The sequence below is a fragment of the Chrysoperla carnea genome, chromosome 2, assembly GCF_905475395.1.
Source record: "Chrysoperla carnea chromosome 2, inChrCarn1.1, whole genome shotgun sequence".
Classification (NCBI taxonomy): domain Eukaryota; kingdom Metazoa; phylum Arthropoda; class Insecta; order Neuroptera; family Chrysopidae; genus Chrysoperla; species Chrysoperla carnea.
The window spans coordinates 42,610,599-42,636,873 of record NC_058338.1 but is presented as its reverse complement, the minus strand read 5'-3'; the positions used below and the strand labels follow the sequence as shown (position 1 = coordinate 42,636,873).

Genomic DNA, 26,275 nt, shown 5'->3' with positions numbered 1-26,275 from the left:
TAATTATGAATTATTATGAAGTTACAAGTTATTTTTGGTTTTCTTTCTCTGATATTTATTTTTAAAACAAAATTCCGTTCTATTTGATTTAATAGAACAATATTTATCATTTATTTTTTTTTAAATAAGTAATGTTCAAATGTTTTTGATCTGTTATAAAATCTGAAATTTTAATATATTTTTAATTTATTAAAAATTGATATTTTAATAATTTTAGACGTGTGAAGACTCTTTGCGTAACTTGTCATTATCCCAGAAGAGTATTAAGTACACTAATCAAAGCAAAAATATAAATTTTCTAATATAAATCTACATAATGATATCAATAAACCCGCGCTCAATTAAAGAGGGAAAGCGTCTGCAATTGAATTAATGGAAAAAAAAATTAATTAATGTCAAATATTCATAATCCAACAATTGCTTATAATAAACTAACAATCAATAATTCCTTAAAATACATTTATTAAGAAAGTAAAAAGTAGATATCAATAGTAGGGGGGCTAACTTAATGGTAAATAATTGTTTGGTAAATAGTAAATAAACAACGATCGAAAAAATAATTTTAATGATCAAACAATAAAGAACAAACGACGGACAATGGATTAAAAAAGATTTATAATTAATAAACCCGAAAAAAAAAATTTTGTGGGGGGCCAAATTACATTATCTTTATCTATGATGCTTATAGAGCGGCGTGGCCATCTATTGTACTTTTTATCAATCTCTTTAATGACAGTTTTGAAAATTATTGGCAACAATTAGGTTATATCAATGTGAGTAAAATTCATAGAAGTAATAACAAACCTCTTTGATAAAATTAAATAAAGTATAAAGATGTTCATAACAAACGTTTTGCTAAAAAAGGCGAAGAGTAAGTAAGTACTGTAAAAATATTTTTAATGAAATCTGTATATATTTAATTTACTAAGTCTTTATTTTCAGAAATATTATGGTTTTAATGGAGAGTGTAGTTAGTGGTCATCAGTTTAATGCCATTCGAGAACGATTAGCGGATAAACTTGAGCTTATTAAATTTGATCCTTACAGTAAGTTTTACAAATTTAATACAAATATAATTTAATTTATTTGTAATTTTTGACATTTTGTTCTTTTGATAGTCCAGCGGGAAAGTGTTTATAAAGAACGTCGAAGAATACGAAGCATGTGAAGTTATGGCGAAGTATATTTACTATTGTTTTTATGAATGACTTCAGTTAATGTAGTTTTGTTAAAAAGTTTAATAAATATTTATCAGTTTTTTGTTTTTTATTGTATTTCTCAGTTCCACATACGTACCACGAAAAAATATCTGGATACAAATACTGATATTACATTACTGACGAAGAGTAGATACTTAAATAGAATAAAGTTTACACAGAATAATATTAACCAGGTGCAGCATAATCAAATAATATTGCTTGATAAACTAAATCTGTCCCGCATTGTTAAAACTTCACTAGAGTACTGGAAGATTAGAGTATTATTAACAGAAAATTTATGATAGTCGAGTTTAAGTTAACGTAAAATAGTAATCGGAAGTAAGTAAATGGTCGAAATATCCGATAATATATCACAAAAACAGCGGCCAGATATAAGGTCATAATCAAAATAACAATATATACCACAAAAAATAGTTATCGAAAAATATGCTATTATGGTTTTTACAAAAACCCTAATTCCTAAAATTTTATCAGAAAATCGAAAAATGTCAGAATTACATTTTGAAATTTTATTCCTATAAATTAAATATTTAAGAAGTTGAAAAATGAAACAGCTAGGTTATATAGTCTGATCTAAAACTTAGCCCGGTATTTATATTTTACCATAATCATTCAAAAAATAATTTTCGAGTTTTCCTTATTATTTTATGTTTCTAAGGACCTCTGAGAAAATTTTTCTTCAAAGAGGTGAGATATAATTGTCCTAAAAAGGGTAGTTTTGAGATTTACGATAAAACCTCATGTTTCATTTGAGAATTACAGAAAATCTTTAAGAACATATAATGTTTATTTTTTATACACAACTTGATTTGAAAGTTTTTGTCATTCAACCAACATTCGATTGAAGTATTCAAATTAATTATATTTTTTCATTATGTGATGGCTAAGATTTCTCTCTGGAGTTCAGTTGTGGCTAAATTTCTGAAAATATTCAGTTAAGGTATTTCTGTGTTACAAAAACGCACAGTTTTCACAGAGGTACAGCTTAATGGATTGCTGCTAGACTTCTAATATTATTTTAAGCCGATGCGACAAATATTTAGCGGCGAAGTTTATCAACGTAAGACGGTTTTTATCGTCTAAAACAGAGCGATAAAATTTAGAAATTATGTATTTGCGATGAAATATATTTTAATTTTTTTGACTTGCAAGGGTCTTCTGGGGACATCCACGAAGGTTTCTAGCACAAAGGAGCGTAGCTACGCGCTTATACATTCTTAACTAATGTGTATACTATATTGGGAGCTCCATGCCCGAAGATCTAAGTCTCTTAAAATGTTAGGTACAAAATTTAAAAAAATGAATATTGATATAACGGAAAAACCAATATTATATATCAAAAAGCACTTCATCAAACATTATATACAACCCATTTGTTTGTTTGTTACGCTTTCACGCTTGGAAGTTCATATGCAAATTTTTAGTAATTAATCGTTTTATATATATTATTATTTGTTAATTGAATCTTCCGCTAGTCGCTTGGACTTGACTCAATTTACTAAACAGAATGTTCAATATTTGTGTGAAACGCAAATAAAATTAAAAATACAGAGGAATCACTTTATTTATACTTTAAATTTACAAAAACAATAATAGAAGTAATAAAAACAATTAACACATAAATGATTTACATATTAAACGAATTGCTACCCTGTTTTATTAACTTAAACTATTTGGCACATTAAACGCAAAAATATGAAATTAAAAAAGATGCCAAAAAAATTTCGAAATCGTATTAATATTAACAAAAAGGATATACAATTCGGAAAAATAAAGTTTTATAATTTCAGTAACAAGAAGTTTAATTTTGGTAAAAATGTATTAAAAGATTTAAAAAAGGTTAAAAATCATAGTGTTGTTTTCAATATGTGTTTATTGTTAAAAATATGTTGATTGTTGCCATTCTCAATTTAATCGATGATAAAAATTTAATTTTAATAGAAAATAACTGTATATATTTTATATTTATAAAATTTTGCATTAAATTTTGCTTATAAACTATTTAAGACGGTATAAAGGTTTGTTCTTAAGTTTGAAAATTGACTATAAAACACACAATCAAAAGGATTTACAATTATTCACAATGGCGTAACTACAGTGTGATAAGATTCAAAAAACATATGGTCTGTCGCCAAAAAAATTCCCTGGTTAAGATGTACTTAATCACAAAATTAACAAATCGGGCTAAACCTTTTATTAAAAGTTAATTTTCGCCTCTGATTGATTATTTCTTCAAAAAACTATACTTTTTTGAACTTTGAAAATTCAAGATGGTTGTGGTTATGAAACAATGAAAGCGTTTCACTTGCACCACAACGGCTATTAAAATTTCGATTATTTACCCTAATATTTCGAAAAATACGTTTCGGTTATTCACAAACTTAGCAATACAGCACCTCTCCCATATGTAATATTCGATAACAATTTCGAACTCCCCAAGATACGAATAACGTATTTAAATTCCATCATACAGGACGTGCAAAATTATAATTATTATTTTGAATCTCAAAAAATGTCAGGCAACTGAAAGACTGTAATTACGCTACTGACAACAATATTATATAATATATATTTTACAGTAAAAGTTATAAATCGGAACTAAAATTCATTAACTCGATCCAATCAATCAAAAAAGAATAATCAAATTTGAAATTCTATTAACATTTTTACTTATCAGACTAAATGATTTTTATCAATAGTTCTGCCTTTCGTTTAACTTAACCCGAAAATATAGATTTCTCGTTTATTTCATGCATACACAGAATTTTATTTTTCAAACAAGCCACAGTCTTGGTGTTGGTCTACTAATATGCGGTGAACAAGATAGGTCACGGCTTATTTGAGACAAAAACCTTCAATTACTAACGAACGTTTCATCTTATTTGAGTGAAGTAAAGTATAACTGTTATAAGACAAAATAACTTTAAAAATTATTAGTGTTACATTATTACTTATCAAATTGGAACTTATTTATATGGAATAATTATGAGAAAAAGTTTAGTTTAAACATTTAAAAACATTTATAGCATTAAACTAAATTTACAGTTCTTTTGTGTTTTTTTATTAAAGGATAAAAGTCAATTTCAAGAATAAAACAATATATTTCCACGAGTTATTTATTTGCAGTAAAAGTATTATTTTCCTACTCACACACAAAAATTAAAATTCCGAAATAAACTTCAATTTTTTAAGAATCTTTATCTAGGAACCTTCATTCATTATTTATTAATCTAATATAGATGCATCCGGAAATAATCAAAAAATAAACATTTTTTGGAATCATGTTTTGTAGGAATTTTATAGATACATCCTGAACAATTAAAAATTCTAAGAAATATTTGCAAATAACTAGACCTTTATTTTTCGAATTTCACATGTTTCTAGGTATCTGAATATATAGGTACTCTGAATTAAATTATCTCTCGTCCAAATTTTTCTTATCTTTAATAAATAAGTTTTTGGATGGAGTAGATCTTGTATCCATTATCGTGTTAACATAAAAAATTTTCAATTTCTCAATGTTTAAGTTTATTCATATTGCTAATGAAGTGAAATTTAAAATATCCATCAACAATTTAAAAAAATAAAAGAACAAATATTAATTAATAATATATATTTTATAAATTATAATAACATTATGAATAATGACTAGAACCTCAAATTACATAGCTTACATAAAAATAAACCTAATTTTATTTACTAAAAATTCTAAATGGAAAAATTGTATTTATTAAACGAGATCTTTTTATTTTATATAATTTTTTTTTATAAATATATTATATAAATTCTCTAGCTTTACTAAAATTTAAAATAATCATCAATTTTTAAATAAAGCATAAAATAGTTTTTTTTTACTGAGACTTGATCCTCGATACCTCTTTTAACGATATTATGATACGCAATTTAGTTGTTCGTGTTATAAAAATGTAAATTTAAACAAAGAATTCACTCTTGGAACTCATATCGTACTCCAATTCTTCATTTTTATACATATCTATTAACTGAAACAAATAAAAATGTTAATTATTAAAAAGTATATAAGTATGTATGGAACATGGAGTTCGGACGGAAGAGTAAAAATATTAGGCAGTCTCTCCGATAAAAGTTAATTAAAGACGTAGACAATCAAGACATCCAAGTTGTTTCTATTTAATCTGTTTTAGGGAAAGGTATTTCAAATAAGTTCAAATTCTTACATAAAAACATAAACTTCGATCCTACAAGCAAAATTTATTAAAAAGATTAAGGAAGTAATCATGTTATGTAATTTACGGTCAAGAAAGCCGGGCTTATTATCACTTGATAATAGGGTGCATTTAAGTTTAATTACAGTTAAATAAATAAAAAGAGATGTCTCCAAAATCACTAAAATAAAATTATACAAAGGAGTTAATTATATACTCTGCATTAGCTTGAGTATGTTTGAAGTAAATAAAATTTTTGAATTGTTCTCTATACTATCATAAGTTACAAAACATATATTCGTATAGAAAAAAATCCATATTTGTTATCCAAAACAAACAAAATGCTGGATTCATTCTAAAAAATGTTAATTACAATAGTTACCTTTTGAACATCATTCACTAAATTATCCATTTGGCCTGTGTGAGTAACTTTCAATTTTTCTTTTTCGCGCCCTTGCTTCATTTTAGCATTTTTCATTTCATCAACAAATCGTTTTGTATTATTTTGTTGTTTTTCACGCAATCTTCTTTCTTTTTCTGCTTTTGTTTTTAATGTTTTGTCATTGTTTACTTCGCGTGATGTCTCAACAGATACTTTAGCCTGTCGTGTGTTCATTTCTTTTAATTCTCTGCAAAAACAACGAATAGAATAAAATGATTTGAAAGTTTAATGCCCTCAATTAGTTGAAGAGATTTTAAATTTTACCTATCATGCTTAGCTTCTAATTGTTTTATTTGTGAAGCTTGTTGGGTTTCCATTAATTTCTTTAATATATCTTGTTGGTCAAGTAATTGTTGTTTCATCATTTCCCACTCTTGTTTTCGATGACGTTCAGCCATTTCACTCCACTGCAATGTCTGCTCAGTTACTAATTTACGAATTGCTGGATCATTTGTCAGATCATTTTTACTAGAAATATTGATAACTGTATTAATCAAATTTGAAGATTGATTCTTGAAAAAATAAACGTATAGAGTACCATTTTGAGATTAACAAAAAAGAAATGAAAGGACATTTCTTAAATACAAAAAAGGTGTGAATTTGTGTTGAAAGGTGTGATTAATTTATAATTAAATCTCCCTAATAAAAAAGTCCCACTCACGAACAGGAACTCAATGAATAGGAAATTTTAATTTCTCGTGGTTGAATCGGTATTTTCCTATTTATGAATCGAAATTTTTTCTTTATTAGGGCTATGTAATTGTGAACAGCGTAATGAAAAATACATTTTTTGTAAATTTATCTCCTTATCTATCGCAAAAACTTTGAAAAAATAACTCAATTTCCTTGCCCGTGAATATAAAGTGAGAAAACTTACTTTTTCCCCTTGATTAACTTTTCGATCGCACTACATTGACTTTTTTGAATGCCAAGTTTTTCTTTTGCTTGTTTTTTTCGTAATGCATCCAATTCTTTTTGTTGTTTCCTCGCTGTCTTTTGAAATCCTTTTTCTTGTCGTATTGATTCAATTGTAATTGGTTCGAATACTAAAGGTTCTTCTTTTTTCTCTTCTGCTTTCTTTTCTTTTTTATCGTCGCCACCTTTAGAGTCTGTGACCTCAATGCCCATTTGGTTCATTTGATCAGTCTGTTTTTGTTGAGCTCCCATAAATCCTCTTGGATCAGATAACGCCGCCATGAAATCTAATTAATAAATATTAAAATATTAATTTTATTGATTAGCCATCTCTATCTATATGATTTTTACCTTCAAAGCCATCAGGAACATAAATTTTAAGTTCAATGTTACAAAACAACATTGGTAAAGACATTGGGAAATTTGCCTCAGTTCTGAGAGAAATATGTCGATAACCAGCTTGCAAGCCATCTAAAGGTAAAATACGTTGTCCCAATAATTTACCGTTTTCATCATAAACTCCAAATCGTAACACTGCTAAATCAGGTAATACAACCTAAAATTTTATTTCGTGTAAAAAAATAATAGCTTATTTATTTATGTTGCTGTTATTGAAGCTCATGTCACGATTTTCGTTTAGACTATGTTTCAAAATGACTCAACCGATTTCCATTAATTTTTGTAGATGTGAATTTTTTGGTCTAATTTATAAGATAGGATAGTTTTATTCTCGACTAATGAACGTCAATTTTTTTCATTGCGAATTTTTTGTTTTTTATAGAGAAAGGGTGAATTTACTTTTCCGTTCTATAAATTTTCAATGAATGGCGGTGAGACTTATACAATTTTCCTCTCTGTAAGTATCCAATAGATGACGCTGTGTTTCATTGATATTACTCTTATTTATATGTACAGTAATTAAATTGTGTTGAATAATTTAGTATAATATTAATTTATTGAATTATAACTGATCCCCGCATGGCCGGGTTTATATATTTATTAATTTATTTATTGCATCTATTGGTTAGTAAAATTTAAATACTCTATTTTATATTTCGATATAAACAAGAAACTGTTCACCATTTCGATAAACAAATTTCGTGATACGATTAAATACAAACTCATTTTATTCTTACTTTTCGAAACAGGAATGGTTCTTCATTATATACAGGATTTAATCCATTTGCAGGTACCATACGTGTTCTAAATTCTTTTCGAATTGTATCAGTCGGCAAACCATACATGTCTACTTCAACATATGTTCCGACTTTCTTATCAGATAAAAATTGACCGGCAATTACCTGAGATCAAAATTTATATTAATCAGAAAATTTTTAATTCATAGGATAAGCAATTATAAAAATCTCACTTACTTGCACAGAACATTGCGCAGCAATCACACCATCCACAGGCGATTCCGCAAAAGGATCGAAAGTTCGATCAGCTCGTCTCATGAAATCAGGTTTCAATAAATAACCACAATTGCCATTGTATTCAAATTTACCCTGATTTAATTGCATGGGTAAATCGGAAGTTTGAAAATTTAAAGAAACCATTTGACATCCTGCATTCCAGAAAACTTGTGGCATATAATTTGATGAATCAGCTCTTGTTCCTCTTGGATAAATTCGACTCATCTGTCTTTTATTGTAATTCACAAAATCAATGGCTTGAGTTTTTAGATAATTTAAACCAGCAGTTTCAGCAAACGAAGACATATTGTGGTGAATATTTTTTTCTATTAATACATAAAATACAAGTTATTCACATATTTTTTAACGCCTTACCTATAATGCCGTATAAATGAAAATTATCAAAACAAATGTTATGTTTCGAGGTCTACATTGTGGCTGTATTTCCAAAATATTAAAATGTTAACTTTTGAAATTAAAAGAGCTTGGTTTTCGTTATTTCTTTGAATATAGTATTGGGAAAAGAGAAACAAAACTATTCAGTTGCTTCCTAAACTTTCTGAACTTAAAACTATTTCAACAAGTAATTTTTGGATTTTTTTCAAATAACAAACAAAATAATATAAAAATAGAAAACAATGCTTACGTTCTGCAATATCAAACCCTTGAAATTTAACAGGTTGGGCATAATTAACCATGGAAGATAACCAAGGATGGACATTTGTTGTTGATCCCGTGTATTGGACTGGTGGTGGGGCATCGCCTTCAGTAGAGGCAGTACTTTCAATTACTGGAGCAACAATTTCCTCTGGCTGCAAACAAAAATAATAAATTTGTTCTTATGTATGAAACAATGATATACTAATTGAAATTTCACCCTTTCGTATAATAATATGATACACAGAAGTTGACTTTAAATCGAAGCCTGGAGAAATTGTAACGGTAGGCTATGGACCGAGAACGCTTAACTTAAGTTTCACGCTTGAATTGCAAAATAAGATACTGTTATCTTGAATTCTAGAGATGCAACCCATTATCTCCGTGAATATTGATTTTACCCTACTTACTATTAAAATTTCCTCGCAAACACTTTCTTCTAAAATATTGCTATAGTGGTTACCTTTTTATCTGTAACTGGAGCAGATGCATCTTCCTTTTCTTCATCTTGAATAACAAATTCTCCTTTCCAAAACATTTCTAGTTCTTGTTTTTCTACTTCAGGTTTAAGTCGTTTATTTTTTATTAAAATTTTCCTTTTTAGTAAACTGGGAGGTGGTAAAACTGCGCCTGGTTCTAACTAAAATTTATAAATGTGATTTTAAAAAATTGTAAATTAAATAAACTTGTGAATAAACTTACTGGATAATCTGGCAGTGGTTCTTTTAATAGAAAATCTCCCAAAATATCATCACAGTATTTAGCTAGTTTATATTGTTGTTTTTTACAACAATGATTCTCAAAAGATAAAATCACAGGATAATCGGATGTTACAAAAGCAGTATCACGCAATGCATAAATTACATCCTGGAAATTAATTTATATTAAATAGACCGTTACATACGGCTTGCAGGATATTTAAATCGGAGAAAACTACAAATTAAAAAAAAAGGTAAATATTTTCATTTTCATGTAAAAGCGTTTTTTGAAGTTTCTGCAAGGTTTAGTCGATAAGTATCCAATATAAGCTGACTGCAGAAAAAGGTCCGATAGATATTGGTCGCATTATATAGAAGACTTGGCATAATTTAAATTTTTACTTACAGCATAGAATATTATGTAATTCACAGTTAGCTATAATTGTTTTAAGGGAGGGTTTTAGGGTGGTCAATGAAGACATACTGTAATCTTATTTTAAATACCAAACGTCTCTAATATATTTTACATTTAAAAGAAAAGTTCATTTTTTTTTTAATGATAAAATTGTTATTTTTTTCACATATTTGTTGTAATTCAAAATATACAGTTCTCATTTGACGCAGAAATTGATTTACTTTAATTTTTCAAAAAGTAAAATTATCTCAAAAGTGCACTGTTGTAAAGACACAAGTAAAAAACTGGAAAAAGTTCGAAAATTTTTAGGCTTTTTGAACACCCCTTGCCTTGTACAAGCAAAAAATTGGTGCAAACTTCAAAGAGCTCTTTTTACATACTAAGATCATTTTCAGGTTTCTCCGGATATTAATATCATTTTCAGCTTTCTCCGATTTAATTAGTCTACAACTTTTTTATTGTTGTTTGTTTACTAGGCTCAACAAATATTAAATAACTAATGATACAATAATATATACCTTAAATAAAATATCAGTACACATAGCTTTTCCATGAGTAATAATAGGTTCTTCCTCTTCGGTCTTACCATCCCAACAATCTAATTCAACACACCTTTAAAAAAGAATTTAATTGTGATAAAAGTAAAATTTCGTAATGAAGAAAACTGAGAGTTTAATTCTGACTCTAGTTTATATATTAAAAGACAGTCATTGACAAAAAATACGAAGAAAATAATTGCATAGAAGTTTGCAAGTATCGAAAGAATTAAAAAGTTTCTTTTTTACAAATGCATGATTCAATTCTGCCAATATGTCTTGCCATTTTTCTACGTTGAAACAAAAATCGAAACTGCCATTTATTTTCAAAAGTTTAGTTTACCTGCAACCAGCCAATAAAACTTGACGATACATTTCCACAGATGATTTACCACCAAATTGTCGCCCACTGAGGTATGTATTATGAGATGAATTTATATAGTAAGCACATAATGGTTGATCCATGTCCATATAAAAGTCTAATCGATCCAAAAATACAGGTGCATTCTCATCCGACATCAAGTATCGAATTAATCCATCTTTTGTTAGTTTTTCTAACAAAGAAAACATCGTATTAAAAAAATTTTCGTTAAAAAAATCACAATGTGTTGGATTATGTCTTAGTTTTTGAATAAGTCGAGACAGTAGGTATTTGTAAGAGTAGGATAGAGGTAGAAGATGTATCGATTTTTTAAAATATTGAAACATATTTTTTTTAAACTATTGATATTAGATGTTACGATATATCGATAATGTTAAAAAAATGTCAAAACAGCAGCATAGGCATACCGAGGCGAGAAAGTTAGTTAAATTTCTCCCTCTGGACGGGAACTTACCATACATTTGGTTGACTAAATAAGTGGTTATGCCAAAATAATTTATATATTTTTTTTATCAAAATTTCTGATCTCCCTCTCTAGCTACTGAATCATAAAAAGAACCTAATCTGCATAATTACAAATATAATGGCTCCAGTCAGGGTGAACCTCAAAAAATAGGTAATATGAATAGAATGGAATAAAGAAAAGAGGCGATATATTATATGCTGCTATGATCACATTTTGCCATGCAATATGTTGCGTATATACGCAGCATATACACAGCAGCCAGAGCCGAGCATGGGCTCGAGAGACCGACACTCTCCACATCGGGAAGCTGATAAGTAATACAGTAAATGTGAAAAGTTCAAAAGAAGTAAAAAATTTTATCAAAATTTAACCTAGCCTAACCTTAATAGATAAAAATATTTAAAATTGAATACTTACTTTCTTTTAAGGCTTCTTCATTTTGTTCATAAGTTGTGATGATTTCAAGGGCACGTTTTTCATCGTAAAGTGGATATAAAATTTCATTAAGACGAGGATCTCTTTGTTTTTCATTTAAAAAGTTTATAAATTGATCTAAACTAATTGACTCTGCTTTCCCTTGCGTACTAAAACATTTAGAATGAAAAAATTAGGTAATGCAATTTTTTTTCAAACATATCAACGATGATTACTTACATTTGTCGGAATAATTCTTCGATGTCATTACGTGGACAAATTTTATGATAAAGTGCGTAAAATTTTTCAAAAGTAAAATCTTCTTTTTCAATAGCATCATTTTTACCACAGGGTAGTCCCAATTCCGATAATCCTTGATAGACAAGTTTTTCTGTTTTACCAGATGCAAATGTTCGGGCTATCACTTTTACAGGTACTTTTCCACGTGGATCGACAAGAAAGCCAAGTCTCATCCAACTAGTATTAATAAAATTTAGTTAATACTATAATATATAATAATAAAAACACTTTAGCTATTTACAAAATAATATCTATGATTTTCATGGCTCATATTATAAACAAGTGTGAAACGTTTGAAAATTGTGAGACGTTTGAAATTTTCAATTGTAAAGCGTGCATTCTTTGGATAAAGGGCACCTTCAATAGTTTTTTAACTATGTTAATTAAATTAATTTATTATCTTTGATAATATTTATAAGAAAACTTTTTACATTTTAATATCCACTGGATTTTGTTTATATTACTGCAAACCCTGTACCCATAAAAAAAAACTTTTATCAAAGCTCTTTACCACAAGCATGAATGTTATTAGTTAGTTCGATAGAAACTTACATTTATTTTTATAATTGTAATGTTTCTGATTTCGAGTTTCAAGTAAAAAAACTTAATTGATTTGAATAACAAAAAATTTTGTCGCTGCGATAAAATTACCGCTCAAATATAGTTGGCCTAGTTTGGCAAAGTGTATGGTTACAGCCTTTAATTAATTAATTGTATTCATTTTTTGTTATTTGATAACTGTATCCGGATATTTGCCAGCGAACCAAAATTTATGTTGTTGCTATCAATTTTATGCTACATTTTTATTTTGTATTTTATACACTTAATTACTGTGATGCATAAATTGAAAACCTCAAAACCACAAGACGAAACAGAATCGATAGATTATAGAAAAATTCTCTTGTGGTTTACAAAACTTCCTGCACTTGCTAATAATATCTAAACTATTATAAGCATATAACATATCTAAACTATTATAAGCATAACAAATATAACATAATTTTCTAGTTAACATTGAAAGCAAAATAAAGTTTTATTAATTAAAGTTAGTAACGATTTTAAATAAAAATGGTTAGACAGGTTTACACTTATTCAATATTTAATTACTTACTGTTTCATTAAATTAGTTCGAGGACAAACGTTATTAATTTTATTATTGTGTGTTACTTCACGTAAACCCTGTTGCCAAATCTTTTGGCGCGATTCATGTAATTAGATTTTTATTAAACAAAAAAGAAAGCATGCAAAAATAAAGAAAAAAAATTATTAAAAAACCATGGAATCAATTCCACCACCTTGGTAAATTTCATTTCAGTAATTAGATTGGCATGTTATAGATTTAAAAATTAATTAATGGAAGAAATTAATCAATGATAGTAGAATTAAGCTAAAAAGAAATGAAATAGAAAATATGGCCCTAATCAAATAGTTTATATTTGGAGTCACTATAATAGACCGTAAGACCATAATCAACCAAAATTTCGATGATTCTCTTTGGCTACAATTTAGAATGATGACAAGAATATGTCTGGTAATAAAAAAAAAGGGTTTAATCGTAGCTCCAGTATCGAATTTATAGAAATCGATTCGTTCGTTTTCCGTATTTCAACATTTTTTTATACCTACTGTTTTTAACTCCCTTCGACGTATTCAACTTTGCTGCCACATATTTCTGCGCAATACGAAAATCGAAAAACTCGATTTCCTTTAATTCCACACTCGAACGACGGTTAGAACCTCATTTGTCTTTGTTATCAAACTTTGTTATAAAATGAAACACAGAAATTTGGATTCATTAAGCGTTCACGGACTACAACACTTGCCAGAGACAATTTTGAGTTTAGCTTCACAAAATTTAGAAAGATTGTTAATGGGAGATCTTGAGTTAAATTCTTAAAGATTTTGGTGAATAAAGTTACATCGAGAAGGATTTGTGATCGAGTTTAAAAAAAAAACGCGATACATGGATTGGTCAATCGCCGAAATTATTAAATTACCCCTCCCCCTGCCCCCGACGGATTTTTTTTACGTTTCTTTTATCTCCGTAATATGCGTTTTGTGTCATTGAAAACGTGGGTATGAAAGAGTTTCAATCAAGAAAAAATGATGACATAAGTGTGTTGCAGCAATTAGGACCTGCAATGAAGAGCCAAAAAATAAATATTGATGATATTACAAAATTTGTAAGTCCTTTTTAATTCCCGGTAAACGAAGGAGTTTTAGAAATGCGTAAATGAATGTAGTATTTGTTTTGGAGTACTACGAACAGACTCAGTATGAATTCCCTTTGTATTCTATTAATAGTAAATTAAAGCATTTCGGTTTAATAAAATTAAAAAAACCAAAAGCAGTTACATAAATTTTGCCCATGCATTTTAAGATTCGTAGAAAGTGTAACCGAAGAGAGTATAGATTTGATAAATTTTTTGTTTAATATCTCCAAACCAAAGATTGTATTAGTTCCTCTCTACGAATCCTAAACAATCCACATTTTACACATGCCTGATAATTGTATTATTGTTTCTGTAGACTTACTGCTTTTTTAAACAAGTCATAGGGCATACGTTATTGGCTTTTACATTATGCGTTATTTTTCGAAGACCATCCAACCATACCTTTAAAAAACAATCTTTTAATTATATCGGAATTTCCCGAATATAATTTCGGAAGGAGAGAAAATGTATCTTATTGTATGTTTCAATAAATATAGTAATTTCGAATCACAAATAAAGTTATCTTAATGTTTTCAATGAGTAACGACTTTTAGACCAAACCTGATTATAAAATTTAAAAAGTACCTTTGCAGTTGCAGCATCTGGACAAATGACATGCTGGTAATTGATATTAATATAATCTGTACCACTGCAAATAGTTAACGATTTGTCTTCTAAAACTTGTCCTGCACCATGTTTATTTTGAAGATTATTGTACCATTTTATATCCTGAAATACAAAACAAATATTATTATTATATCAGTTGGAACGGTAGTAGAGCAGAGATTTAAAAATTTAAATTTCATACAAATTTTAATTTTAAATTTCAAACTTTTTAGGATAATTTTCATTTGGTTCGGTATCGAAAAACCTTAAAAGATAAGCTATCCATGAACAAGCCTACTACAATCTTGATGTTTATGGGCAACATTTGAAAATAAATTGTGTAAATAATACAATATTCTTATGCCATAAAAATTGTCGAAGATCGTACAATGAATTCATAAAATAAAAATTTAAAGGTTATTTTAAAAAAACACATCGATTTGTTACATAACAATCAGTCTATATTCCTGAGTGTGGGTGTCGGAAGGAAATACCAATTCTATTGCCATATCCTTTGATAAAGACATGAAGGTGAAATTCTTATTTTGTTTTTATCATTTATTTTTCTGTTGTTGTTTATATTCAAATTTTTATTCAATATTATCCCTATCCCTATATATTATAAATGTGAAAGTAAGGATGTTTGTTTGTTTGTTACTCTTTCACGCAAAAATTACCGAACGTATTTGAATGAAACTGTACAATATAGCTCATACATTTGAAAAAAATTAACTTTGACATTTTACTGCTCCAACTATGATTACCACTTTGAACCATAAATTAAAGATTTCTGTAAAAATTTAAAATAGTAAATGTCAAACAATTCATGGTCATCTTTTCTGATTAAATTTCTATTTTTGCCCTAATTTCCTGGATAAATTTTTTGTATTATATAAACACGTATTTTCACTACCAAGTAGTGATCATCAGTATTAATTAGCTAGTCATAATTACTTTTATTGTGTTTATTACTCGTTGCTAATTTGGTGTCGGACTGCACCATGTGCAGAGATTCCGTTACATATGTACATATCAAGCTAACACAAGTGTGTTAAAAAGTGAAAAAGGATTCGAAACCAGAGAGGTGTTTAGTATGTGTCAGAAATAAACTCGGAAACTTTTTCCAAATTAATATTCGCAAGAAGTTGGAAATTTTCGGTTAATTTTCGTATTGTCATATGGATTGGATGTTCCTATCAAATTCCCTGCCCAATTACATTTTATTCTGATCTTTGTGTTGCTTATCATTGGCATAAGAAGTTTTTGGGTTTGATCTCGAAACCAGCTGAGTAGGATCTTTAACTGGTTTCTTGAAACCATCTCAGATTACTAGATGGTATTTATAGAGCCCATAAAAAGTGTTAACTTTTAATTATTCTATGTATGTTTTCAAAAAATAATATATGTGTACATAACCAAAAAGCGAAAAAGTTAATTTTGGAAAAAACACGTTCTTTTTTCGTAATTTAAAGTTAAAAACAGGAGGAGAGTGTCCTAAATTATTTAACGGTTCAGATGATTAAATTCGACCCTGTACATGTTCCAATGGCAAAAAACCTTGGATCTCATCCCACATAATTGTAAATATATATGGTTCAAAAATGAAATTTCCATATGTAATCCGATGGTATTTATTATATGCAAATAAGGAAGTCGTTTATGTCTATTTACAACTAAAAAATTGAAAATATTATTCCAATGAATGTACATACATATTTGCATCGTTATGTAATTTATATTAACTGTCTACATTTCTATAATCTGGGTATATATTTATTAACCATCTTTAGTTAATTTGTTTCCGTTAGTTTTGTAAACAATGCGATGAAAGATTTACGGACATATTATCAAAATTTTACTCTAGAAAAAATATTCATTTTCGCCTTTTTCAAAAAAATAATAGGCTGTGTTGAAAAAATGGTATTTCCCCACATAATTAAAATTCCTTATTCCACTTCTGTACTACTCAACTTTCGACTGCAGAAAATGCGTTAAACGTAATACGGAAAACGTACCTGAAGGTGTCACGGTACTTGTAAATTGAAGGAAAAAATAAGAAAAATTGTCAGCGTTAAAAACGGATGTGCGCGTTAAGAAAATATAAATAAAAAATTTCAGCAATATAATTCACTAGCTGTGAACTACCCGCTTCACTGGACAACTTCAATTTTAAGTACCAAGATTATTGTGTTATAACCTTCACTTCATATGCCGTCACTTATTCCCCTTTTGTTCACAATTTCTTCGATTTTATTATTTTGGCGTGGAGCCCCAATTTCAAGGCAAAAGCTTTAGCTGTAGCTTACCACGCTTTGCTGTGAGACATTATGGTTGCATAGAAATAGATGAGAAGTATCTAGTAAATTTTATGAAATTTGATAAACCACCGATAAAAGAGTTCACAACTTTTAAACGGCTGAACTGACTTTCATGTAACTTTCATAGTTTGTTAATGTATACATCGTATACTTTTATTTGATATCAAATTTGGGTGTATTTGTATTTATACATATTTCGTATAATGTACTTCTTTCTAAAACTTATTTGTGTGTTCCGGTTTTTTTGTTACACTCAGTAAAATAAATTAAGGCATCGTAATGTAATTGAAATGTTCATTCAAGAAAGATACTTGATCAGAGTAAAAATACTTTCAAATCCCAAAAGCACACAAATCACTATCATAACAATATATATCACTAACCTTTGGAACACCGCCAGCTCGAATATCACTAACTTGACACAGTTCAATGACATCTCCTTCCTGTAAAAAGAGAAGAACATTTGTATATTGATGATATTCTAAAATTCAACAATGATACACGAAAAATTATTTTTTCGAATACATTCGAATAAAATAATACGTGTTGGACATGGCCATTGGGGGCTACTGAATGCTTGGATAGTTTATCGAAAATTTTCAGGTCTTTAATTTTACTTGGCCGTTCGCAATATGCCAATATTTTGTTGTGAGATTCGCAATTAGCACTTACATATTTTCAATTGTCAAAATACTTTTAAATCACTGAAAATGGCCATGTTTCCAAAAAATCAGATCCTTATATCAATTTTCAAACATGACAGTCTTATCTCCACCATAGGTTTATTATGTTTTTATACTTTTGAACAAAGTTCTTTAAGTCTAGAGAAACATAAGAAAAATTGTTTCTACAGTGTTCTGGTTACTGCTGTAAGAGTCATAATGAAAATGAGAGTTGGAAAATACTATGAGCCTCTCAGTGAAGACGCGAGTATCAGTAACACAGTTAATAATAATAAAGACAAGTAAGTTCTCTACCAATAAATTATACCATACATTATATAGCTTTGATGTGCAAATTTTATGTCATTGAGAATATTACTTACTTTGAAGATGAAATCTTACAGGATGTTACATAGCGTTAGGCAAATTGACTTTACGACAAAGTATATTTTTACAAATTGGGAAAATAGTGAAGCTTCTGAGAAAATTCTAGATAACAAAATTGGTTTCAGCATGATAATGTTTAAAATTATATTAAATTTAGGTAGCCTATTTATTTTAAAACTAGGATAAACTACATAATGTTTACGATATGTATGTCAAGTTAACGTTATTGATTACATTATTGTGAAATAATCATACAGTAAAGTGAATATAATAATATACAACATCCATACAGGGTGGTTCATTGAGAAAAATTATTTTCACTATAGAAAAGCGATTAGTTTGAAACTTCCAATTTATACATGGAATTTTTTTTAAATTAAATTACATTAATCGGTCACAAAAATATATTCACAAAACTGTTAAACAGAATTTTATGACAAAAAAGCTTATGGTTTAACCTAAAATTTAACTTTGAAGAAAAGTTAACGGTGTAACTTAAAAACGGATTAAGTCGCTACAATGGCGGCCCAGAATTTAATAATAATAAAACCATGCTTTACATTGCTTAAGCCTGAACGAAGACGAAAGATGAGGCTAAAGTGCATTATTATCCAAGGAGTGAAGCCATAGCTGGAGTTAAGTAAAGGGATTTTTGCTAGGTGAAAGCAATCGGCGTGAAGAATTTTAATTAGTGGAATTTGTTTTCAATGTTGGCTTTGACTTTAGTGCGAACGAAACAAGCTCTAAAACCGAAGGCCCAATACAGATCGAAGGATCCCTTATTGTCTGATAGATGTAGATTAAGTTATTGTTTGAGGGAATGGCTAATTGATGGGAAGGGAGTGAAGGGTACCATGTGGAGTAGGCAACATTTTTGAAATTAGTATTTTTTAAGGGCAAATTTTAAAACGTGAATATGCAAAAAAATTTAAAGGCCAAATATTCTCTGCGCAAGTAAATAAATGCGTATTTTATTGATCGCACGATTATTATAACAAATGAATTTTTGTCATATTTTCTCTATGGATTGTAAAACCTCTTGAGGGTAGATCAGAAGTCTTAATAATTTATGGTAATGGGGAAAGGTGGTTTAAAGTTCATAAAAAATAATATACGCTTAAAGAGTCCTATTGTAGGAGTCCCGGCTCGGTAAAAATAATACGATGGACATTCTGATGGACCACTCTGTGCAATCAAATATGTAATAACTTTCGTTATTATTATGGTTTGATATACCTACACAAGTACGCAAGTACACACAGCCCCACATATACGTGTGCATATGTTGATGATTCATGTTTACAAGAACGATATTAATTATTCCAGAATTTCTTCTTCCTTGTACAGACCTTGGACTGTTTATGTAATAAGCACCATATTGTATAACAACATACATATATTCAACTAACTAATTCATGTAAATAAATTTTAGTAGCTCATGTACGTTATACCTTCATTATAAGGTAACATTTTCATCAACGTCATTTAAAAATTAAAACTATCTCTTAATAAACTTTACGTGACACCAATTAATGTAATAATGTAAACACTAAGTTAATAAGTAATTTTGTAAACACTAAGAGACCTTAAGTTGAATAAATATGCAAGTGAGTTATTGAACATTATTTTTTTGTTGTCAAAAATGAAACGAAAGATTGCCATTCACTCAGAGGTGGATTAAATGTTGAGAGCGCTCATTTAACCTCATCGGCGCGCCGCGGCGCCCCCTAGTGATTAAATATTATTAATTTTAACTAGTAATTATATTAGATTTTAACACCAAGATGCCAGCACCACGAGTAAAAAAACGTAAACCATACTTTAAATACTTAGCCGATTTTTCATTGAATAAAAAGACTAAAGATGTTAACTTCATTGTACATTTAAGTGGGCTGGGCTACGTATAATTTTTTCATACTAATTCAGGACTTAAATTTTATTTAGGAAATAAATTTAGAAAGTATTGATTGGTATTTAAAACTATAGTAAAACGTTAACGTTTTTGAAATTAAATTTTAAAATATGGGTATTCGAATTATGTGACCTAATCAAAAGAGGATTTTTGCAAAGAAATAGTGTGAAATTTTTGACGTAGCATTTGCAAGCAAAGGTGATGACGCGTATATTATTTCCTTACTCTAATTTTAAATGAAACATTTGTAAATGATTAAAAGATACCACGTGTCAATTAAATAATGTCCAGTCAAACTTAATTTACTTAATGTTTTAGCTTCAAGAATAATAGGTTAAAGTGATGTATCTTGAGAACGGATCTTGGATCATTTTTCCGTTTCTTGAACGGTATTGCTTTGAGCCACATTTTTTAGTATTCGTTTTTGCTATAAAATAAATTTTATAAATCCAATATTTTATACAATTGGAAACTTTTTAATTCGATTTATCTACGTATTTGCGATGTTTTTTTTAATAAAGATAATAAAATTTAAAAAAATTTCTTACCCTGCCTTCACTTTTCCAATAAATAAAAAATCCATATTCATCCACCTTAAACATACATCCAGGTTCCAATTCAGTGTTATCTTTTTCTTCGGTCCATCGATCGAATACACAACCATCCAATAACGGTTGTGGCACGGGTATACGCCAATCAAATTCAAATTTCTTGGTCATGTTTTAAATAAAAATGTGTAAATATTTATATTAAAAAAAAATGTAGACGCAGGTGATGATTTATTCACGGACCTGCGGCCGTGAATTATTTGTTGCGCCTGATCGTATAAACCACCTCCGTTTTATTTTTCCTGCCTGCAATAAAAAAGATATAAACAATATTAGCCATTTATAAATTAATATTTTACATGTAACATATTATTATTATAATCATAAAATATGTATAAAATCATTCAAAAACGAATAGTTTACGTAAATCATTTTGTTAAGCTTAGGCCGAGTGTAATACATTGGTAGTTCACTCATTTTATCAACATAAACTTGGAAGGCTATTGTCAAAGTCGTGCCATTAATCGCAAGCTAGTCTCAAATTTAAAATTTAAATGCTATGCTTTAGGGGCTAAACTTTAAGTGCAGGGTTGGACCCATCTCGCATTTTATGAATAGATATATCAGTTAGTTTCGCTAAATATGTCTTCAAATTGATTAGAAATTGATTTTTTTCTCACATATAAAGAATAGCTTAGGAAAATGGCTTTCACAAGATTAAAATTTTCCCGATAATGTAGTCGTTAAATGACTTGCGCACAAGTGCGGATCCAGCCCTCAAAAAAGGTGATGGGCACGGCATAGCATCTGAAAATCGGCCAAATGCAAATTGTATTATGAATTCGCTCATTATCGATATAGTGCATTCCTACAAAGGAGATGTTTACAAAATATATGACGCCCTGACCAAGATTATGTACAGTGTATTTGTAAATTAATAAACCTGTGAAATGTCAGTTTGTTTGCTCACAAAAATTACAAAAGTAAATGTGGTATTTTTTAAATAACAAATTCGAGCTTTCGTTATAATATCATCGATTTTCAGATGTTTAGGAAAGCAAGCCCGGATAATATTTTCGGTCCCATTGAGGCACGTAACTAAGATTTTACCGCGTGAAGTGTAGAAAACGATCTCTATGCGGTAGCTACGTTGGCCGAAAGAGTTACGCTACAAATCTTGATCGCATGCTTCAATGAGATGAGCTACCGACTCTGGTATGGCGGAATTATTTTCACATTTAGTTTTTCATTTGGCTATCCAGCGTCGGTATTCATTTATAATAGTTGATTCACTATCATTAATGTATCGCCAGTACATCGGAACCACTCTTTTCACTGGCTGGATATCGATATTCAAGTACTTGACATCTTTGGGTCATTGAATACGGAATCTAATATAGGGGTATGTAAATTGATTTCCAAAAGTACTCTTCCACCGATTTCGCTAGGATTTTTTTTCGATTTTTGAAATCTACATGGTTTGAAACGAATTTTTAAATAAAAAAAAATGTTCCCTCCAAAAATTATCAAAAGGGGGTTTAGTATGAAATTAGGAACAATAGACTAACTATTTAATGCAATTTATTGTTGTTGTTTTTTTTTATCATGCCCATATGGGTAGATCCACCACTGCTTGTGCATGACTAATAACTAAAAACTTTACGTGCTAATCACTTTTAGAGCATTCTGCTCGAAGCGTCTAGAACATTTAAGATAATAATTTGAACTCTATTCGTTGTGTGCGTAGTCATGGTAGGGATAATAAAATCGATGCCAGCGCTTTAAGTGAAAAATTTTGGAGATAAAGTGGGCTGTTATGACTAATTTGCAATTCTTTACATGTTAATGATATAGAAACTGTCAAATTAAAATGATTGAAAAACACTAATTAATTAAACTTAATGCATTAAAAATTGTGAAAATAAGAAATCAAATTGTACAAATATTATTTTTCAAATGAAAATTATCATAATTATTTATTTAAATTTGTGAAACAAGAATATTAAATTTTAAATGTAAGTTTTCAATGCAATCCACACAATTATATATGCATCCATTAATTCTATAATTAAAGTAGTGTATCGTTGTCATGGAAACGAAATTCACGCTCGGAGCGAATACCTACTTAATTATCATTATTAACAAAATTGTCCTTTCCCTATAAAACTAGGAAAAAGAAAATGAGATCAGTTTCTGAGCAAGAGAAAATATATAGTTATTATCTTATTGATTTATTTTCATAGTTTATGCAGAACATTAATTTTGGAACACTTGTGTATGAAACAATGTTTTTATTGGCAAATACACTGAACTATTTTATTTAAGCATTTCATAATAAGAATACACGTTTAAAATGAAATAGCGCATTTGTTTACAGAATAAATTAAGCAAATTCTAAAAAGAATGGTACGACACACACTGTTTTCTTGAATTTATAAAAGAAAATATTACTTCAATTTTATTTTGTTTTTTAATTTTAAATCATCAAAAGAAAGCTTTTTATTTTGAGATAACTAAGACTTGGGAACGAAATTTAAGCGAAAGTAAATCGAAGGTGTGACGAAATTGTAGCGTCAATATTTTTAAGCGTTACAAACTTGGGACTAAACTTAACATACCTTGATATATTTCATTGTATACATGGTATTAAAATATTTGTTTTCACGATTTTCACTCATCGTGTATCTCGAAAACAAAGCATTTTGGTGCTCATATTTTTTTACTTAAAGTGTTTTTTTTTATGTTCCCAAACACCTGTAGAATTTGGTCAATATATTAATTAAGAAACATCCTACAAAGATTTGAAAAACAATTTATAAATGTGCTGATATTATGCATGGCTACGATCCAAATTATTTAATTTAAGAAGACGATGCGATGTGAGAAATTATTTATAGTGATAAATCAATTGAAATGTTAAGTAAACAATTATAATAATTATTTTGTTTTATATACTTTTAAAATTTATCTATTTTAGAGAATAAAACCCATTAGAAAATTATATTACAATTGGATCATCATATATTTTAACAAATCATATATCTACTTATAAGAAAAAAAAAGCCCGACCGCGTTAGATAAAATCTGAAAAGAAAGAAACAAGTTCAATAGTTTACATAGAGATTTCAACACTTGGGACACGCGTTTGGGAAGATTTGAGCCGGCCTAGATTTTAATGGAACCCGATTTGTATCTTTCTTTTCAGATTTAATCAAACGCAGTCGGGTTTTTATTTTTTTTTATTTTAGACTTTTTAGTGTATCAACATTAAAAACTCCTCTTATTATATATTTATGGTTAGGTTTGGTTAGAGTGGCTGTCCTGGGATGGGACACACTTAGACCATAGGGTCCGTTTTATATATATATATATATATATATATATATATATATATACTATATTAAAATTTTCAACCAACTAATTAAATAATTTATGTAATCCTTTTTTAATTTTCTTTGTTTTGTTATCCTTCTCGATAGGTTTGGTTAACTTTTTGTACTTTTTCGCGCTAAAAAAACAGCCATTTTTTTCAAACACCAAACGACACTTGGATGTTTAAGACGAATATAACAATACCTTAAATGCCGAAATACATTGAGCCGTTTGGAAGATACGAGGTTATAAAGAAATTTACAAGATACAAATATATAATCATTTCTTGATAGTCGGGTAAAAAAACAGAAAATTTCTTTTTATTGGGCTGTAATTTTTAAAATTTTTCTAGTATGAGCAAGAACATTATTCTATTTTTAATTGGTTTTTGAGTCCACATAAAAACCGTCAAAAAGGCGATTTTCCCACTGAGATTCCCCTCAAACTTGTGGGTCGAGCCCCGCTTATAAACTAATAATAATAATAACAAAATTTGGAATTTTTTCAAAATAAAAAATATTTTTGTATTTCTTTCACAGTTTTTAGCAAAAAAGTACTCTTGTATTTTTTTCCCTATACGCTTAGTTTTCGAAATAAAATTTTTTGAAACATTAAAAAGGCAATATTCGATTTTAAGAAAAATGTGTTATTTTTTTCAATCTCTAAGGGAATTCGCTTAGCTAACGCAGCTCGTGCGCTACGAATTTTTTGGTAAATAAAACTGCTTCGGATATAATTCCGGAGTAGGAAAAATGGCATCCATCGCCCCGAACTTACTCTGTATGCGAATCCCAATGTATTTACATCAAGACGAAACGAACAGACACATGTAGTTTATCGTGAACATACAATTCAATTATTGTGAATTAAATGTTCGATTCACCTTCAAAGGTACACAGTTTTAATTACAAATGTAATTTAATCATATTTGTATCAATTATATATAAGTTTCTATTAAATAAAATATTGAGATGTTAAACTCACATGTTTGTAAACAATAAATCAACATGTAAGTCGTTATAATAAGTTGTCACGAAATATTTTAATAATATACTCATCGAAAGTATTAAAGGGAAATTTTAAAAACATTAAGTTTTATCAAAATTTCAAACAGCTGTAACTTCATAAAATCATCGAATTTGGAACCTCAATAGCTCATTCGAAAAATTTTTGTTTTTAATTTATAGAATCTATTGCTCAAACTCCTTACCGCATTTTACCGAAGGTTTAAACTGTAAAGGGTGAGAAATTTTATCCTTAAATTTTATTATAAGTTTAGAAACAATAATTGCAAAGATTATTCTACAACAAATATGCTAACAGCACTCAAAATTTTTCGGGTGCAGTACACACAAACACATAGCGGTCAAACTTATAACACTACTTTGGGTGTTAATAATTGATGTGAAATGCGTTTTTTTTTATTAACTCCCGAACTAAAAAAAGGGATGTTATGATAATCTTCAAAATCGGCTCAGTTTGAAAAAGGCTTGAAGGAACAAGGTAATATAATGGAGAGTGTTCTTAGATATGTTTCAAGTGCCAGTTTAAGGTTCCGTACGAGAAAAATTTCTCGGGATCTTCTTGTAAATTTAACATAGCAATAAATAATAAAAGCAATACTAAAATCAACAATATTTTAAAAGATTATTTGAATCGTTATCGCAGGAAAGGTCACAGATTGTTCGAAAGTTTTAAAATTATTTTGCCTGCGTATGTAGTAGTGCTTAAAATCGACTGTTTGATAATAATTTAATTGATTTGATAATTTCATGATATACCAACTATTTTTTTATTATATTGAATGTCTTACATTTTATCATATAGTTAGTAAATTGTTGTTTTCAATTACAGCTGAATTTTTTATGTTTTCATAACATTACAATTTCTATGGTATCTCCTGGTGAATAATAAATAAAAATAAAACGACAATATTGAAAATTATATACTTCCAGAAAAATATCTGTTTACTTTTTCCATGAATTTGAACTTTTAAATCATATGATAATCAAGTTGTTAGTTGCAAAAGAAAATTTGTAGAAATTGAAATATGAAGTTTCTTTTTATGTCTTGTTTTAACAAAATTCGAGTTAATTGAAACGGTAATACTTGTAACGCTTAAAAATATAGATACTAGGAACCAAATTTTGGTATAGATGTTCATTTAATCACCTAATTAGTCCATTTCCGGTTGTCTGTCTGTCGTCTGTCATCGC

The 26,275-nt window shown here is 28.6% G+C and overlaps 2 protein-coding genes across 3 annotated transcripts in view; one reads left to right on the top strand and one right to left on the bottom strand.

Moving 5' to 3' along the window:
• The first annotated feature begins 728 nt into the window (after window positions 1-728).
• On the top strand, window positions 729-1,257 carry LOC123293699 (39S ribosomal protein L33, mitochondrial). Its single transcript, XM_044874590.1, has 3 exons — window positions 729-875; window positions 943-1,046; window positions 1,119-1,257. The coding sequence occupies exons 1-3, from the start codon at window positions 835-837 to the stop codon at window positions 1,166-1,168; spliced, it is 195 nt and encodes a 64-aa protein (XP_044730525.1). The 5' UTR covers window positions 729-834; the 3' UTR covers window positions 1,169-1,257.
• Window positions 1,258-5,120: 3,863 nt separating this feature from the next.
• LOC123294279 (1-phosphatidylinositol 4,5-bisphosphate phosphodiesterase) overlaps window positions 5,121-26,275 on the bottom strand; it is a 66,149-nt gene continuing 44,994 nt past the window's right edge. Inside the window, exons 2-19 of one of the 2 annotated variants that reach the window (XM_044875405.1) lie at window positions 20,688-20,993; window positions 17,562-17,621; window positions 14,840-14,983; window positions 13,153-13,232; window positions 11,982-12,218; window positions 11,745-11,911; window positions 10,823-11,033; window positions 10,462-10,555; window positions 9,533-9,697; window positions 9,294-9,470; window positions 8,820-8,985; window positions 8,135-8,499; window positions 7,898-8,062; window positions 7,113-7,317; window positions 6,724-7,048; window positions 6,111-6,314; window positions 5,787-6,033; window positions 5,121-5,221 (exon numbers count right to left, since the gene is read on the bottom strand). In XM_044875405.1, coding sequence (XP_044731340.1) covers window positions 5,153-5,221; window positions 5,787-6,033; window positions 6,111-6,314; window positions 6,724-7,048; window positions 7,113-7,317; window positions 7,898-8,062; window positions 8,135-8,499; window positions 8,820-8,985; window positions 9,294-9,470; window positions 9,533-9,697; window positions 10,462-10,555; window positions 10,823-11,033; window positions 11,745-11,911; window positions 11,982-12,218; window positions 13,153-13,232; window positions 14,840-14,983; window positions 17,562-17,621; window positions 20,688-20,858 — 3,252 coding nt within the window. In that variant the 5' untranslated portion in view covers window positions 20,859-20,993 and the 3' untranslated portion in view covers window positions 5,121-5,152. Of the gene's footprint in view, window positions 5,222-5,786; window positions 6,034-6,110; window positions 6,315-6,723; window positions 7,049-7,112; window positions 7,318-7,897; window positions 8,063-8,134; window positions 8,500-8,819; window positions 8,986-9,293; window positions 9,471-9,532; window positions 9,698-10,461; window positions 10,556-10,822; window positions 11,034-11,744; window positions 11,912-11,981; window positions 12,219-13,152; window positions 13,233-14,576; window positions 14,657-14,839; window positions 14,984-17,561; window positions 17,622-20,687; window positions 20,994-26,275 lie in introns of both variants that reach the window. The other variant, XM_044875406.1, reaches the window with a different exon arrangement.